The 16,895-nt window shown below is 35.2% G+C and overlaps 1 protein-coding gene across 1 annotated transcript; it reads left to right on the top strand.

The window, feature by feature from the left end:
* The first annotated feature begins 3,110 nt into the window (after positions 1 to 3,110).
* On the top strand, positions 3,111 to 16,338 carry LOC145586046 (uncharacterized). The gene is made up of 14 exons (XM_081642762.1): positions 3,111 to 3,732; positions 3,820 to 3,912; positions 5,370 to 5,432; positions 5,835 to 5,921; positions 6,013 to 6,165; positions 6,291 to 6,445; positions 8,490 to 8,724; positions 8,835 to 8,945; positions 9,070 to 10,128; positions 10,252 to 10,503; positions 12,815 to 13,000; positions 13,105 to 14,259; positions 14,621 to 14,971; positions 15,290 to 16,338. Exons 1-14 carry the CDS (start codon positions 3,307 to 3,309, stop codon positions 15,599 to 15,601), a joined length of 4,638 nt encoding a protein of 1,545 aa, XP_081498888.1. The 5' UTR covers positions 3,111 to 3,306; the 3' UTR covers positions 15,602 to 16,338.
* The last annotated feature ends 557 nt before the right edge of the window (positions 16,339 to 16,895 follow it).

A 16,895-nucleotide genomic window follows, 5' to 3' on the forward strand; every position in this document is an offset into this window, starting at 1 on the left:
GCTTAATTAACTTTAAACATAATTAATTTTATTAATCAAACTCAAGGATAAAATTTTAAGCATAAAAAAAAAACTTCGTTAAAAATCAAAAACTGCCCGAAAATCATATTTAGAGGCTGAATTTGGCCACGAGAGGGTGGTGCTCAGTGCCACAATCTTTCTTAAAACGTTGTTTCCACATGAAACACACTACTTTTTTTTTTTTTTTTATCAAAATTGGATGAGTTCAAAACCTGATCAGGATTAAAACGAGATTAATATTAACGAACGGAAATCTAAAAATTAAAACATGAATTTACGTGTTCAAAATAATCTGGAATTAAGTTAAACTAATCATTAGTTATAATCACCAAAATTTCAAAACATTATTACTATAAAAGCCCTAAATCAGTTGTTCATAAAAACTCTAAAATCAAGATTTTCAATAATTAAAAACCCTAGGTTATAAAATATACAAATCTGAAAATTATGACATTTATAAAATCTAAAATTATAAAGTTTAATCATCAAAATACAATTTGATACTAAGTAAATTAATTTCAAACAATAAAATCAAAACCCATAAATCAATAATTATAATTACACAAATTAATAAAATAAAGGAGAAAGAAAATAAGACTAACCTTTTTGTGTGGGAAATTTTTGGGGATTTATGGGGTATTTATAGGAGAGAATTGTAGGGTCGAATTAGGACTCATGAAAATAATGGGCCAATTAAATAAACAAATGGGTTAGACTTTGTTTTTGTGATCATGGATTGTAGGATATAGGTTCATAAAATAATTTGTGCTAAAATAATTTTTTTTGATCCAAATTAATAATTTGAAACTTTTAAAATTAAATTACGGAAAAATACAAATAAATATTATAAATAAAATAAAATTTCATTTATAAAATATTTAAAAATACGGGGGATTACACAATTTTTATCATGTGTTATTGTGTAGCTTGGTGGTAAGGAAATGAGGTTATCATGTGTTCGAATACCATTAACTTCATTATATTTTTATATTTTTCCTTTTTTCTTAAATAAATTACCATACATAAATAAACTATCTCAGGGCTACTACATTTTTTTTCTTGAAGGAAATTCTTAATTTTCAATTTACTTCTTTAAAATATTATTGTAGCCTAAAATCTTGTTATATTTTCTAGAAAAAAGTTCTTGTTATAATAAAATATCCATGGTTATTTTCCAAATAAAAAAAAAAAAACTACGGCTATAAATCGTGAAAAAGGATTAATTTTATTGGCTAGAGATAATCCCTCATAAAGATAATAAGTGATTTTATGTATTTATTTATTATACATTGTAAATAGTTCAATTTTCTAAGCGTTTTTTTTAACAATAGTTAAAACTAGATCGATTATTTATTCAAAATGATTTTTTTAAGAATGATTATTTCTTCAAATTAAATTAATTATTTTTTTTAATATGAACAAATAAAAAAAAACATTACTATAAGGGCCCCCGATTTATTCTTTCGCCCATGGGCCCTTGAAATATCAGAAACAACCCTTTATATCATCTACACAATTACTGCCATTGCATGTTATCCAACCAATCAATCATATCACACCTAGACACAAAAGGTTCCATCCAAACAATTAATCATATCATTTAAACAATGAATGAAATCATATATCCAAGATCATTATTAGATTAGAAAAATTCAAACTAGATTCACATAAATTGTACATAGTCTTGAATATATGATGCGCATTTGGAGGTTGTCCTGTTGTAGGTCCCAACTTATGTAACAAAATTAGGGGCCGTTTGGTTGGGGTTGATCATCGAAGGGAATGAGAATCAACTGCCCTCATTTCCTTTGTTGTTGTTTGTTAAACCATTTTTTCCATTCCCTTTATCCTTTTCATTACCCCAAATCCCTCTAAGTCCATTCCCCACCCCCTAGACTTTTCCATTCCATTTCCTAGCCACCACCACATGTAGCACCACCCTCTTACCTATTCTCACCACCAGAAAATCACCCACCTCACCGCCATTCCTCCCCTGACAGTCGCCACACCGCCTCTGCCCCTCCCCTGCCCGTCGCCGCCCTTCCCCTTGCTCCGCAAATCTGCCCCCCCCGTAAAACTTCCCACAGCCACCGCAAAACCCTAAAAACTCTTCTCCCTCCCCATAAAACCGTCAGCCACCTTTCCAAACACCCTCAAAACCCTAGGGGGAAGGGCGGCCGACGGGTTTTACGGTGGGGAGAATGGTTTCTAGGGTTTATTCGGGGCTGAGGTAAGTTTTTCGAGGGGCGGGGAGAGCTGTGCGAGGGGCGGGGATGGCCGACGAAGGGAGGCGCATGGTGAGGGAGGTGCGGCTAGTGGTTTGGTGGCTAGGTGGTGGCTGAAAAACGGTGGAGAGTGACGGTTTTAAGTGGCTGTGTGGTGGTGGGATTGGTGGGGCTCATCCCCTTTATTTTTAAAACAAACAGCATTGAAAATTTTAGGTATTTTCATTCCATTCCTTGTCTTTCGCTTTGTTCATTCCATTCCGATTACCCTGTGTGAACCAAACGACCCCTTAGTATCTCGAATGACAATATAGTAATTTTGAACAACTTTTTTAATTTTATTTTTTAAAAGTTTTGAAAAATTAACCTCCGTTTCCTTCCATCTTTTTCAACATTCTTTAACTTCCCTTATTCCTTTCTCATCACCAATCATCAATGGCAGACAAACCTAAACAACCACAACAACACACCATGTCTAACACTAACAGCCACACAACATCCCCAACCTCGACTCCACCATTTCCGATTGGTTTCACTACCGAATTTAACGAATACCCTAAGAACAATACAAAAATTAAGGGCATTGTTAACCCCTAACTAGCAGATGTTTGCCTTCTTCCATTAATTTCATCGACTTCCATTGAAAAATTCTAGCTCCATAAAGGATTCAAACTCCACTAATAATGCCCGATTAACACCTTCCAAGCCAATTAATAACAATAAATAAAAGACGTTTGTATCCCTAACAAGTGCACGAAAAGACTAAAATACCCCTTTGAAAAACATGTCGAGTCCAAAAAATATCTAGGGCGGGGAGAATGAAAACACAAAATCGCAAAATTAAGAAAGCTAAGGAGCCTCGAACACACTCTCACACTAGTCATTGTGCTTTCTTCTCTGCCATAACCACCGCCTCAACAAGCTCAAAAATGGCTTGAACGAAAACTCAACCTTTCGAACCTAAAACCCCATATTTTCTCTCTCCTCCTTTCTCTTTTTTTCTCCTCAATCTTCCATCTTCTTCCCTCAAAAACCCTAGAAAAACCCCCAATCTAGTTACATGACGAAAGTATATGGAACTGGGACCTACGATTTCAAACGCCATAGAGTGGCGGAATACCCAGTTGAAATTACCCATCAAATTGCTGTTGAAAAAACCCCTGATTCAATCCCAATTTCAAATGCCCCCAATTCAATTAGTCTTTCTGAAATTAATCGAGACCCTCTTACTAAAATTGCTGCTGATAATTGGATCAAATCTGGTGTAAATGATTCCAACCCCAGAAAACCCTTTGATGCTGAGCTTGTCAATGATATTTATCGCAAGGAGTTGCTCGTGAAATCGGGCCGAAAACCGGTGCCGTTGCAAAGGGTTATGATTTTGGAGATTAGTCAGTATTTGGAGAATTATCTTTGGCCTTATTTTGATTCTGAAACTGCTAGTTTTGAGCATGTTATGTCTATGATACTCATGATTAATGAGAAGGTTGGTTGGTTAGGTTGATTGAATTTTTCGTGTTTTTAAATTGTTTTTGGGAATTTTAATGGGTGTTTTTTGTTGGATATTTTGCAGTTCAGAGAGAATGTAGCAGCTTGGGTGTGTTTTCATGACAGGAAAGATGTGTTCAAGGCATTCTTGGAGCGGGTTCTTCGGCTTAAGGATCAGGTTTGGTTTTTGTTCTTATGTGTTGCTTTGATACTAGCATTGATTCTGCAATTGTTTAAGCTCATGTATGCTATTAAGGAACTGCTTGCAATGCAGCTCTAGTATTTACTGAGTATAGTTATAGCTTGTAAAAATACGAAGTATAACACGGATTGTATTTTTTGAGTTCTGTAAAATACAGGCAAGATTCGTTTATAAGCCTAACTATGGCAAATGAAAGACTATGATCTTTTATGGTGTGTTTTATTCAACTGAATTTGGCTGTGAAATGAACTTGCCAGAACTTATTGTAGCTGTGAATTGAACTTATTGGAACTTATATTAAATTTAGTCAAGTTGAATGGAACACACCCTCTGTGTAAACATATATTTCGTTTGTGGAGGTGGGTTGCGGGTTATTGGGAATATCATCTGGAAGATAATCATTACTTTATCAATCATCTCTAGGCCACTCGAAAGGAAAGAATTAAGAAAGCAAAGCAATTGGAAGCTGAAGTCCTGTTATATGTAGCTGTTTGGTGTACCAGTTATGTACACTTGTGGGTTGTTGGATTAGCATCTAGAAAACAATATCTACTTTAACAATCATCTCTGCCCCCCTTGAATAGGAATGAATTAAGAAAGGAAAACTTGGAAGTTGAAGTCCTGTTATATCACATATATGTAGCTGGTTGATTGGCATGTTGCATTATTATTTAAATTACTTTGCTTTAAAAATTTGAATGTTAGCGCTCTCTCCATCAGCCATCTCCCCTTTCTGATGGTCACAAACTTACAAGCAGTCAATTTTTCATTTTTTTTCTCTTAGCATCCTTACTTGGAAAATAACTAATGTGTAAGAAACATATCTCATGGCAAATTCACTCATACAGTGAAAATTTGAAACAAAGAGAAAGGGGAAAAAAAAAAAGCATTACATTCATTCGATTAACATGAATCTAGTTTCCAAATTGTTATTCTTACAATAGTTTACAAATTGCATAATAATATGCATCTTAATATATTATCCCTTTGCACCCATTTAACCAATTTACCCAAAACTCTTGTCCCTCAATAAAATTTAATTTCAGCTTTATTTGTTAATTTATTCACTTTTAATCAGCCAAACCCCCACTATTTACTTTTTAAATTCACTTCTTATTAACCAAACTTTAGTATCTAATTTTTTTGAATCATCTTTAATCAACAAAACCCCACTATCTTATAATTTTATTGACTATTCTAAAATGTGGTGCAAAGGGCAAATGAGACTTTCATTTTGGGACAGAGGGAGTACAATATTTGTAATATAATACACGATATTTATCTTATCATATACAATATATATACACAATATATAGATTGGGTGGATGATTTTTCTCATTTTTCCCCTAAATATGTTAACTATATGTATAACATAGATACATTAGGCACTCCTCTTCTAACTTGTATTTTACTGTATGTAATATTTGGTGCAGGGGGAACGCTTTACTATTGCGGAGAAGACCAACTACTTGGTTTTCATGATTAATGTCTTTCAGGTGTGCTAACATTTCACCTTATTGTTGCTTTTGAGAGTTGGCTTGTGTCAATTACTTATATCCATCATGTTAGCATGTAGAATTTTGAGTCGTCTTTGCCTCAGACAAAGTGCCAGGTTTATGTTTTATAAATAGCAATACTTTGTGCTAATTGGTGTGCTATATCAATCTCTTTTAAGTAGTTATGTTTTAAAACAGTTATTTATTTTTTAGTAGTATTTGTAGTGCTTCACACTGTTAAACCACGACACGTGCTGAATTCTACCTTTTGTTTTGTCTTAAACATGATATCCTTGAAGTAGAGTTCAGAAAATGGGGAAAGGAAATAGTCTGTTATGAAAATGTTGCCAAGGAGAAGCTGTTATCTAACAAAAAATATGTTCATGGAACTTGTATTTGCAGAGTTTGGAGGATGAAGTTGTCAGTGATACCGCTTTAAGACTGGCGAGTCTGCAATGCTGGCATAGCTTGTCATATGGCCGTTTTCAGGTAGAGTTAAAAGATTATATTGCTTCACACTATATATGTATAATTTTGGTCTTCCCTATTTATTGATCATTTTGGTTTTACTGCTGATCAGATGGAGCTTTGTCTAAACCCTGATTTAATAAAGAAATGGAAAAAGATGACTAAGGCAGAAGCCAAGAAGGCTAAGAAGCGGGGAGAAAATTTTGATCCATCAAAATCTCTGGAAGCAACATTCTTGAGAAGTCTCATCGTGGAGTTCTTGGGGGTATGTACCTCTGAAGGATTCTATTTGTTTTTCTAGATTGCTAATATGTATGCTTGGAGGTTGATAGTTTTGTTCCTTTTGAGCATACTTAGAGTGTAAGTACTTACACATGTACACCTATGCAGGTATTGGATTCTGAGGTGTTTTTCTCCACACAGCATGATGATTCAGAAAGAATTAGTACGAATGGTTTACAAGAAGTTGATGATGCTTGTGTCTTGTACTGTGAGAGGTTTATGGAGTTCCTTATTGATTTACTAAGCCAACTGCCAACAAGGAGGTATGGTTGTGCTTTGATAGGATTCCAATTTTATTTTATTCTTGCTTTGAATGGGCTTACCATGATAACATAAACTGTGTTCCGCTTTAGAGGGAAATTTGCGGGGAGGGTGGTGGGGGTGACTGGTGAGGTCTTAGTCTGAATTCTTTGGAGTGTATATCTTTATTCAACTGCAGTATGCCTGTACACTTAATGACTCCCTTTCCTGTTCAATATTGACTCCCTTTCCTGTTTAATAGTGACCTTTCTGGCTGCTGATGTTTCTCCTTCCAAAGTAAATCTGCAGATATGAAATGTTCCTTTTTTAAAGCTATAAATGCGATTCTTCTCTTCCTCTCTTTTCCACAAAACTGTAGATTTTGTCCAGCCATATTATTCAAAATATCTCTCTGCACTTGCAGATCTGAACGCATTGACTTATATCTTGCTTTCTCTGTGGCTTTAGTTACTGATATCTCACCTACTGGCAGTCCCCATATCACATGCACCAGGGATCTATTTTCCATACATGCATGAAAATGATTTAGTTTTGTTTTCATAAGAGAATGATGTACACTCTATTTATCCCTACTTTATAAAAAGTATGAAATTGCTCTTATGAATAGTGCACGGACCATTATACCCCTCAAAATGTTTGTTTACCTTCTTACCCACATGTGTAATTTTGTAATTTCTTAAGACTCATCAATAAATTAGAAATTAAATGGAGAATGGAATAATAAAGTTTAATATTTTCTATATTTAATTGGGGTGGGGGGGGGGGTTTATGGTTTAATTATATGACAACATTAGGCACTGGACAACAAAAGGTTGTTGCTTTATGTGGGTGTTTTTTTTCTTTATTTTGTGAAGGTCAAAATTAATGACTTACACATAATTGTGTTTAAAGGACATTGAGACTATTGAAATAAATATATGATTGTGCCAAAGTAGATGTACTAGGAAGAAAGAAAACCAAATTGACTACGGTAAAAAGGGGAAGAAAGCAAGAAGAGATTCAAGGGAATTATGGGGATGTATAGAGCTTATTTTACCGCAAAACCAAATTGTTAGAAGCATTATTTTGTCCGTCATTTTCTGATTAAATTATCTCTTAATTATTGAGCATTGTGAAATCACTTGTATCTGAATACTATTATATATTATGCCTCTAATATGTATTGTGAACCACCCTATACTGCTATATGTTGTCCATTGTTGTTTCCAATTAGGCCAATGAGCGCAAAAGATATATTAGTATCATAAATTCTTATATAAAGGGTTAGCACTTAGCACATTGTTTTTTTTATCACTACTTAAATAAGGGGTACAACTTATTGTATTAGATTTCCCATAATATCCTACAACATCAAAGACAAGAGCCCTCAGCAGCAGCAGACGATTAACTCCATGTGAAGTGCAAACACAAGCCAAGGAAAAATAAGGCTAAGGAATGGAGAGATATTTCTTTATCAATCCATTAAGTCCATGTCAAGTGCAAACACAAGCCAAGAAAAACTAAGCCGAAAGGGCTAACCATCTTGCGCGCAACGCGCGCTTTGGCTGCCCTAGTATATGTGAAATATTGGAACTATTTTATTTTGCAACGGTTTTGTTGGAACTACGTAGTTGTTTAATTAGTTTCCTTAACTTAAAAATTCATTTTTTCAGCATTTCCTACCTTTTGATTATATGCATTTCTCTTTTTTAATTTCATTTTTATTCTCATTTTATGTTTCATAATGTGTATTCTCATGAAAACTAGATGGGTTCTCAGCGTTTGGATTCTAGAAAAAAAAAAAAAAAAAAGAACAGAAAGTAGGAAGCACAATAATTATTTTGACTCTTTAGGAGGGGGTTATACTTTGTACGTGAAGATGATACTGTCTATTTTAACTTGTGTTTATTGGTTGTATGTGTCATATTTTATCTAGTTGTCATTATGTGTTTTGAATTTGTACAGAGTATTAGCTTCCTTACTGATATTTCCCCAATACTGATGTTAACGTAATCACATTATTGCTTTAAGTCATTTTCCTTATTTCATTTCTGTTGGCTATGCTAGATACTTGAGGCCTTTGGTGGCTGATGTTGCAGTTGTTGCCAAATGTCACTTGAGTGCACTTTTTACTCATGTAAGAGGAAAGCTGTTTTCACAACTGGTTGACTTGTTACAATTCTATGAAACATTTGAGATCAATGATCACGAAGGGACTCAACTGACTGATGATGAGGTCGTTCAAGCACATTATGATCGCTTTCAATCCTTTCAATTGCTTGCTTTTAAGAAAGTTCCCAAGGTTCGTGGACTTCGATTGTGTTAATAAAGCTGTGAAGTGATTACAACTTGTCCTTTAAAATAGTAAGCTACTTGTTCATGTAACCTTATGTATGCTTTTTTGTTCCTCAGTTGCGGGAGCTGGCTTTAGCGAATGTTGGTGCAATACACAAGCGAGTTGATCTTTCTAAGAAACTTTCTGTTCTTTTGCCTAATGAGCTCAAAGACCTAGTGTGTTCTAAGGTTATTTTATGCTTTATTAAAGTAACATGTGTTGATTGGTTTCCAGACTGCGTCCCTTTGTGTACCTCTATGTATGTTATATATTTGCTAATTTTTTCCTTCTCTTCTTTCCTTTTATGCACAGCTCAAACTCATTTCAAGCAATGATCCATGGTCAGACAGGGTTGATTTTCTAATTGAAATTATGGTATCCTTTTTTGAGAAACAAAAGTCTCAGAAGGAAGCCATAAATGCTCTTCCACTCTACCCAAATGAGCAAATTATGTGGGATGAAAGTCTTGTACCTAACATTAACTACTCTGGAGAAGGATGCCTGGCTCTCCCTAAACTTAATTTGCAGTTTTTGACCCTTCATGATTATTTATTGAGAAATTTTAATCTTTTCCGTCTGGAGTCTACGTATGAAATCCGGGAGGATATTCAGGAAGCTGTGCCGCACCTTCTTGCCTATATCAATAATGAAGGGGAAACAGCTTTCCGTGGTTGGTCGAGAATGGCCGTACCCATTAGGGAATTCAGGATTAGTGAGGTGAAGCAGCCTAACATTGGGGAAGTAAAACCAGCAGCAGTTACTGCAAAAGTTACTTACAGCATTTCCAGTTATAGATCACACATAAGATCTGAATGGGATGGATTAAAAGAGCATGATGTTTTATTTTTACTTTCTATACGGCCTTCATTTGAGCCATTGAGCACAGAGGAAGCATCTAAGGCAACTGTTCCTCAACGACTTGGGCTTCATTGTGTACGTGGATGTGAAGTGATAGAGATCCGGGATGAGGAAGGAGGTCTGATGAATGATTTTACTGGAAAAATTAAACGTGACGAGTGGAAGCCTCCCAAGGGTGAATTGAGAACTGTAACTGTTGCACTAGACGCAGCACAGTACCACATGGATGTCACAGATATTGCAGAGAAAGGAGCTGAAGATGTGTATGGAACTTTTAACATTTTAATGCGGAGAAAACCAAAGGAAAATAATTTCAAGGCCATTTTAGAATCTATTAGAGATCTTATGAATGAAACGTGTATAGTTCCTGATTGGTTGCACAACATATTTTTGGGTTATGGGAATCCTTCAGCTGCTCAGTGGACTAACATGCCTGATCTTTTGGAGACTGTAGATTTTAAGGATACTTTTCTGGATGCAAATCATTTGAAGGACAGTTTTTCAAATTATCAGGTGTGATATCTGCCATAGTTTAATGCTGTTTTCTTTGAATCAATCATACATTTCTGTTTTGGTCCCCCAGAACAATTAAGGTACTTAAAAATATTTTGCTTTCATTTCACCTTTTGGTTTCAGATTTCTTTCATTAATCCTGATGGTTCAGAGAACTTGCATCCGGAGCCTCCATTTCAAATTAAGCTTCCAAAGACGCTGAAAAGCAATGTTCAAGCTCTCCCTGGCAACAAATCTAATATAACTGCTTCCAGTGATGGTGATGTCAATGCAATTCAAGAAAGGCTCATTGTTGAGACATATATTCCTCCTGATCCAGGTCCATACCCCCAAGACAAGCCAAAACAGAACACAGTCAGATTTACCCCTACTCAGGTGCATACTTTAACTTATGATATAATGACATGCGTTAAAGGATTCCTTCATGCTTTTGCAGCATTGCATTTTTTGTTGGGAATATTACTGTATTGCTGGTTTCTGAATCTAAAATCATCATTACACTTAACTTTAAATGAAAGCTTCTTTTAAAAAAATCAACATCTTTGTGTGACATTGAGAATTTTCTACTACACCTAAGATGTAGTAGACTATTAGTTGTGATCGATTTGTGCTATTTAATAAAAGAAATTCGTTGCTCTGATTTTCATGTGCCAATGGTAGCTGCCCTGGCATGGTCTCTTGCTTGTGCTCTTTTAATCTTTGGTGTATGTGAGTTTAGGGTACTTTTGGGACCTTCTATTAAAACTTATCAAGGACGGTATTCTTTATTAGTTTTAATTCTTGGTTAACAACCCTGACTGCTGACTTTCTGATTCTACTAACTGCCTGTTGCATTATACTAGTTTATATTTTCCTGCAAATTATTTAGAATATGGGATTAAGGCTTTGATTGATTTAGAATGTGTTGGATTCAACCCCCCCTCTCTCTCTCCCCCTATATTTAATTCACTTATTCTTTCTCCTCTCTCTCTATTTCTTCACCTTCATAACTCAGATATTCAGCATAAAAGTTTACTTTGATATAGAAAAACCAACTAGAATAATCACCACCCTTCAAAGAACCCAAGATCATGAAATACAACATAAGTTGGGGGAAGTAGATGGCAGTACTTAATTTGCAAAAACTTCGACCATAATTTTTATTGGTTCATTTTATTTAATTAAATTTATTTTTTTTGCCTTTTGTCTTCCCTATACTTCTAGCATTCTGATGATTCATTATTGTGATAATATTTCATCTGTTAACTTTTTGTCACGTTTTGACTTTCAATTTTGCTGATGCACATCTTTGACCTTTAATATGTTTAATTGTCGATTAGTAAAAAAATTTATTTGATATTGTTAGTATATATATTGATATGAATCTAACAGGATTTTGCATGACTATGTATTGATATTGTTTTTTTTTTATTTTTTTATTTTTTGCTAAGTCTAAACTCTTAAAACAAAATAAATATGTTGCAACTAATAGTACATACAGTAAGTAGCTGTTAGTCACTTGGGCAAGAAAAAAGTCGTGCAAAGTCTTAACACAAGATGCTAGACATGTTGGAAAAAAAAAAATATGATCTACTCTTTCTGTATTTATAGTGCATATAAGGCTATAAGCTAATGACCTCAAACTTATCCAATTAAATCCTTAGTAACTTAGTTTTGCTTCGAAGCAATTGACAACCATCATCTTAAGAAATGAAATATATGTCATCTAGATTACATTACCAGCTGAAGAATTTGAATTAGAAGCACAGCATTAAGTTTACTTAAATAACAAATGCTCACAGCTAAAATTTTAATTACAAAATTTCATCCCAAAAATTTTCTATGATTGACAGCAATACAGTGAAACACCTGATTCAGAAATCAGATAATGCAAGTGTTGTCATCCATGAAAATCAAACATATACAAAGTACTAAAGAGTAAGAGCTTTTGATTTTATTAATGGGGCAGAGGATAGGAATTGAGAGCGCAAGCCTTATCTTTTGTGGAAGTGTTGTTTAAACTTTGAAGTAGTTATAGCTCAGAATACAAGGAAGGTAATTTGAATGTATATCCTTTTATGTTCACATATACTCCATGCACAAATCATTAAAATAATCAAGATTTGGGTCTGTATCTTCAAACTAAGTTTTATTTTTTATTTATTTTTAAATAAGATGGTGAATTGGTGACCAATATATGCGCAATGCAGAGAGGGTTTCTCTGTGTTTTGTGGGTGGGGGGGGGGGGGGGGGGGGTGAGGGAATGATAGGATGAGAGTAGTGAATATAAATTTATTTTGTATATGAATCTTTTATAGATTTCTGTTATTTTAATGGTTAAGATAACGCGAGCTGAATCTTGAGTCCTTAACAGTGGGAAAGTTCTGGTCCCGTAGTTGACCTTTACACTGGAATGGGTGTTACTTGGATAAGTTTCTGCCCTCCAGTATTCTAATTTTTGAAGGTGTCTATCTTCTGTTTGCTTGTGCCATTTTATTGATATGAAGTTTTTTGTTTCCTCATTTTATTAGTGTTATCTACCTATCCTTTTTATTTAGCTGCTAGACTTGAATCTATCGCTTCAAAACTGCAGCTTCATCTTCATGATAAAGCACACCTTGGAACTGACTTATATATCATGTCTTGTAAGACAAAATATATAATTAATTTCTAATCCTCAATTTATGTTTGTACCTTTCTTTGGCAGGTCGGGGCAATTATCTCTGGTGTTCAGCCAGGCTTGACTATGGTAGTAGGTCCACCTGGTACTGGAAAGACTGATACAGCTGTGCAGATCCTAAATGTTCTATATCACAATTGTCCTTCCCAGAGAACTTTAATTATAACACACTCCAATCAGGCTCTGAATGATCTTTTTGAAAAGATAATGGAGGTAGCTTTAGCTTGCTGGCTGTCATATGTTGTATAATATTTGGATGACTTGTTTACTTTGCTTGCTTAATCCGCCGTTTAATTGTTTTTTGTTGTTTTGGTTAGAGAGATGTACCCGCTCGTTATCTTCTTCGATTAGGACAAGGTGAACAGGAATTAGCAACTGATCTGGACTTCAGTCGTCAAGGTCGTGTTAATGCAATGCTTGTGCGACGTTTGGAACTGCTTAATGAGGTGGAGAGGTTAGCGCGATCTCTTCAGCTTCCTGAAGATGTAGGCTATACTTGTGAAACAGCTGGGTACTTTTGGCTGCTTCATGTCTACTCACGTTGGGAACAATTTCTAGCTGCCTGTTCTGATAATAAAGATAAACCAACATTTGTTCAGGACCGTTTCCCATTTAAAGAGTTTTTTTCTGATGCCCCTCAGCCAATCTTTACTGGAAAGTCCTTTGATAAAGATATGCGGGCTGCCAAAGGATGTTTTCGCCATCTCAAAACCGTGTTTCAGGAGCTTGAAGAGTGTAGGGCATTTGAATTGCTGAAATCAACTGTGGATAGAGCTAACTACCTAATGACTAAGCAGGCAAAAATTGTTGCTATGACTTGCACACATGCAGCTCTCAAGAGAAAAGATTTCCTTCAGATTGGATTTAAATATGACAACCTATTGATGGAAGAAAGTGCACAAATCCTGGAAATTGAAACTTTTATTCCAATGTTGCTGCAGAGACAGGAAGATGGTTATGCACGTCTTAAACGTTGCATATTAATTGGTGATCATCACCAGCTGCCTCCAGTTGTAAAAAACATGGCCTTTCAGAAGTATAGCCACATGGATCAAAGTCTTTTTACTCGTTTTGTTCGTCTAGGCATTCCCTATATTGAGCTTAATGCTCAGGGTCGAGCACGACCAAGCATAGCTAAACTTTACAACTGGAGGTATAGAGAGCTGGGAGACCTTCCCTATGTAAAGGAAGAAACTATTTTTAATAGAGCAAATGCTGGGTTTTCTTATGATTATCAGTTAGTGGATGTGCCGGATTATAATGGCAAAGGTGAAAGTGCTCCTTCACCCTGGTTTTATCAGAATGAGGGAGAGGCTGAATACATTGTTAGCGTTTACATATACATGCGCCTGTTGGGTTATCCTGCAAATAAGATATCCATCTTAACTACTTATAACGGACAAAAATTCCTCATTCGTGATGTTATCAGTAGAAGATGTGTTCCATACGACATTATTGGCCCCCCAAACAAGGTAAGCCAATTCTCTAATGTCTTACTCATTGTTCAAAATAGAAAAAGTTAGTATTCTTATTGCATTAAATCACTAACAGCTATAATGGACAGTATCTATCTTTCAAGCTAGGCTTAGTTTTCTGATTTGCATGAATACATCCTGATTGTAGTCATAGTGGTATTTTATCACAGGTAATTCTTACTGTAAAGGCTGTTAAATGATGTTTAACTGATTAGTTATGCTACCTTTTGGCCTTTTATTATTTATAGATTATAGACATGTATATCACTAGATGTGATCTGTAAAAGACTTTTGCTTTGCTCTTGACTCTTAGTATTTTTATTTCTGTATATTTACCCCCTTTCGACTTTAATTTCAGGTCACAACTGTGGATAAGTTTCAAGGTCAGCAGAATGATTTTATCTTACTGTCGCTGGTGCGTAGTCGATTTGTGGGTCACTTGCGCGATGTGAGAAGATTGGTTGTGGCAATGTCTCGTGCAAGACTCGGCCTCTATGTTTTCTGCCGCCGTTCATTGTTTGAGCAGTGCTATGAACTACAACCTACTTTTCAGCGTCTTCTACAGAGACCTGATCACCTTGCTTTAAACTTGACGGAGAACATGCCTTTCACAGATCGTCATGTTGAGGATACAGGTCCAGCCTATCTTGTCAGTGGTGTGGAAGAGATGGCTAATATTGTGAACTACAAAAGACATCAGGTTGACCAGGTGAGCTGACTTGTCTTGTATTTTTGTATAATTACAAAAGTTGATAGTTTCTAGCCTTAGAATTCACCTACTCCTTCCTTCCCAAGTTCCCAGTTGAAGTTTACCTAGTTTAATTTTGTGTCACAGATTTTAAAGCAAGGAAAATATTGTTGGGCAGGGGAAAGTATAGTTGATTTTATTTTTTATTAATTGTTTTTAAGAGAAAATTAGGCAAGCCCTAATTTAAGATGGGAAGTATAGTATATTGAAAATCTGTTTTATATTTTGCTGGGTGAAGAATTTTGGGTATTTTCTGACATGTATATGCTGATGTTGCAGGCAAGGATGATGAGCCTTCAATATAATTCAGTTAATTTCGAACAAGGAGATCTGTCTATGGGTGAACCCACCCAGAATGGACAGGAAGACTTAACCTCAGTGAATGACATGAAGACAGAAGGATCTGTCTTGGAAAATGGTAAATCAGGGCAAGTCCTGTCTGTAAATAACTCTAAGGAAAGTACAGTTATGGAAGAAGATAAGATTGGTCAAAACGGAGATGTGCAAGTAGAGAATCCTGAGGCTCGTGTAACAGAAAACGCTGTAACAGATGGTGATGCTGATCTTGCTGCCTCCAATATGGAGGAGTAAGTTGATGGAAGTATCAAAAGGTGATGTTTTACATGGTTGATATGTTATGCAGCTAAATTTAGCCATGTTCAACCTTGTTTTTATCCTTCACTAGTCGGTATAGCCATGTCAACAAAAGAGGTTCAACAAAAGTGGCCAATTAGCTCTTTGTTTTAAATGCCACGCATAATAGGGACTGCTGAACCCCTAATACATGATGATTTGAGCTGCTTATTGAGGAGTTGAGTATATTTTATGATGTAACTATGTAAGCCTTCAGCTCTATGATTTCTTGTAAATGAATTTCTTCTTATGTAGCCGTGGTAGCGTGAAAATTACTGAGCAGGATATTCTGGAGGGTGCAATCCGGCAATGTCTCAATGAGCTAGGCAAAATGGCAATCATGGGATTGTTAATTTCAGCAGAGAAGTAGAATCGTTTTTGGAGGGGTTAGGAAAAGACAGTCTGTTTCATAGTGGCTTTAGCCGTAGATTAGATCAATTCAATTTTGTACTGTACTGTATACAGGTTGATGTAACCTTAAGTTTTACTGACCCTGAAGATCTTGATCAGTATAACGAGAAAAAAAAACAAATTTCTAATTATTATGTCCATGCCTTCAAAATTTTGCACATTCAAATATATAGGATTGCAATGCATAGATTGAGTAATAATCGTGTTAGCAGCTGTCACAAAGTTCTGAATAGCTAACTCTAAAGAAAATCTTTATATGTATGTTTTACTTATTTTCCTTCTCACTATTATTGCTCTTATTAACAATTTTGTTACAGTGGGCAATTTTGAAAATTAGGCCTTGTTTGGTTGCACTAATTTCATGTAGCCACTCAGAATTCATAGGAAGTGCACTAAATGTAGGTTGTTTCGTTAAACCAAAAATTTGCAAAACAGAGGAAATAGAGGAAATAAGGGACTCACTTTTCAGTAGTTTTCACTAAACGAGTTTCATTTGTGACACCATTTTTTTTTAGGAATTACTTGTGAATGAAGAAAGTTTTACCGACCCTGAAGATCTTGATCATTATAACGAGAAAAACCTTGATCACAAAACGATTATAACAAGACAAGATCTTGATCACAAAATTGATTAAAAAAACTTGAGTAATATACAAAGTCAAAACTTGTCAACAAAAAAGAATCAGAAGTATCAAACAATTACCCCCGCTCCCACTATCTTTATTCTATGCTTTTCAATTCCACAACAAACTCCAATTACACAATGTTTTTACACCATTCTATACTTGAAAGTATAGAGGAACTTTTAATAAATTGACATCTTAGAAATATTAAATGAGAT

This window comes from Chenopodium album, chromosome 16 (genome assembly GCF_948465745.1).
Source record: "Chenopodium album chromosome 16, dcCheAlbu1.1, whole genome shotgun sequence".
NCBI lineage: Eukaryota > Viridiplantae > Streptophyta > Magnoliopsida > Caryophyllales > Amaranthaceae > Chenopodium > Chenopodium album.

Coding starts and splice junctions, on each gene's coding strand:
- LOC145586046 (XM_081642762.1), top strand. CDS start 3,307: ATGACGAAAGTATATGGAACTGGGACCTACGATTTCAAACGCCATAGA. Junction 3,913..5,369: donor TTCTTCGGCTTAAGGATCAG/GTTTGGTTTTTG, acceptor TATTTGGTGCAG/GGGGAACGCTTTACTATTGC. Junction 8,725..8,834: donor CTTTTAAGAAAGTTCCCAAG/GTTCGTGGACTT, acceptor TTTGTTCCTCAG/TTGCGGGAGCTGGCTTTAGC.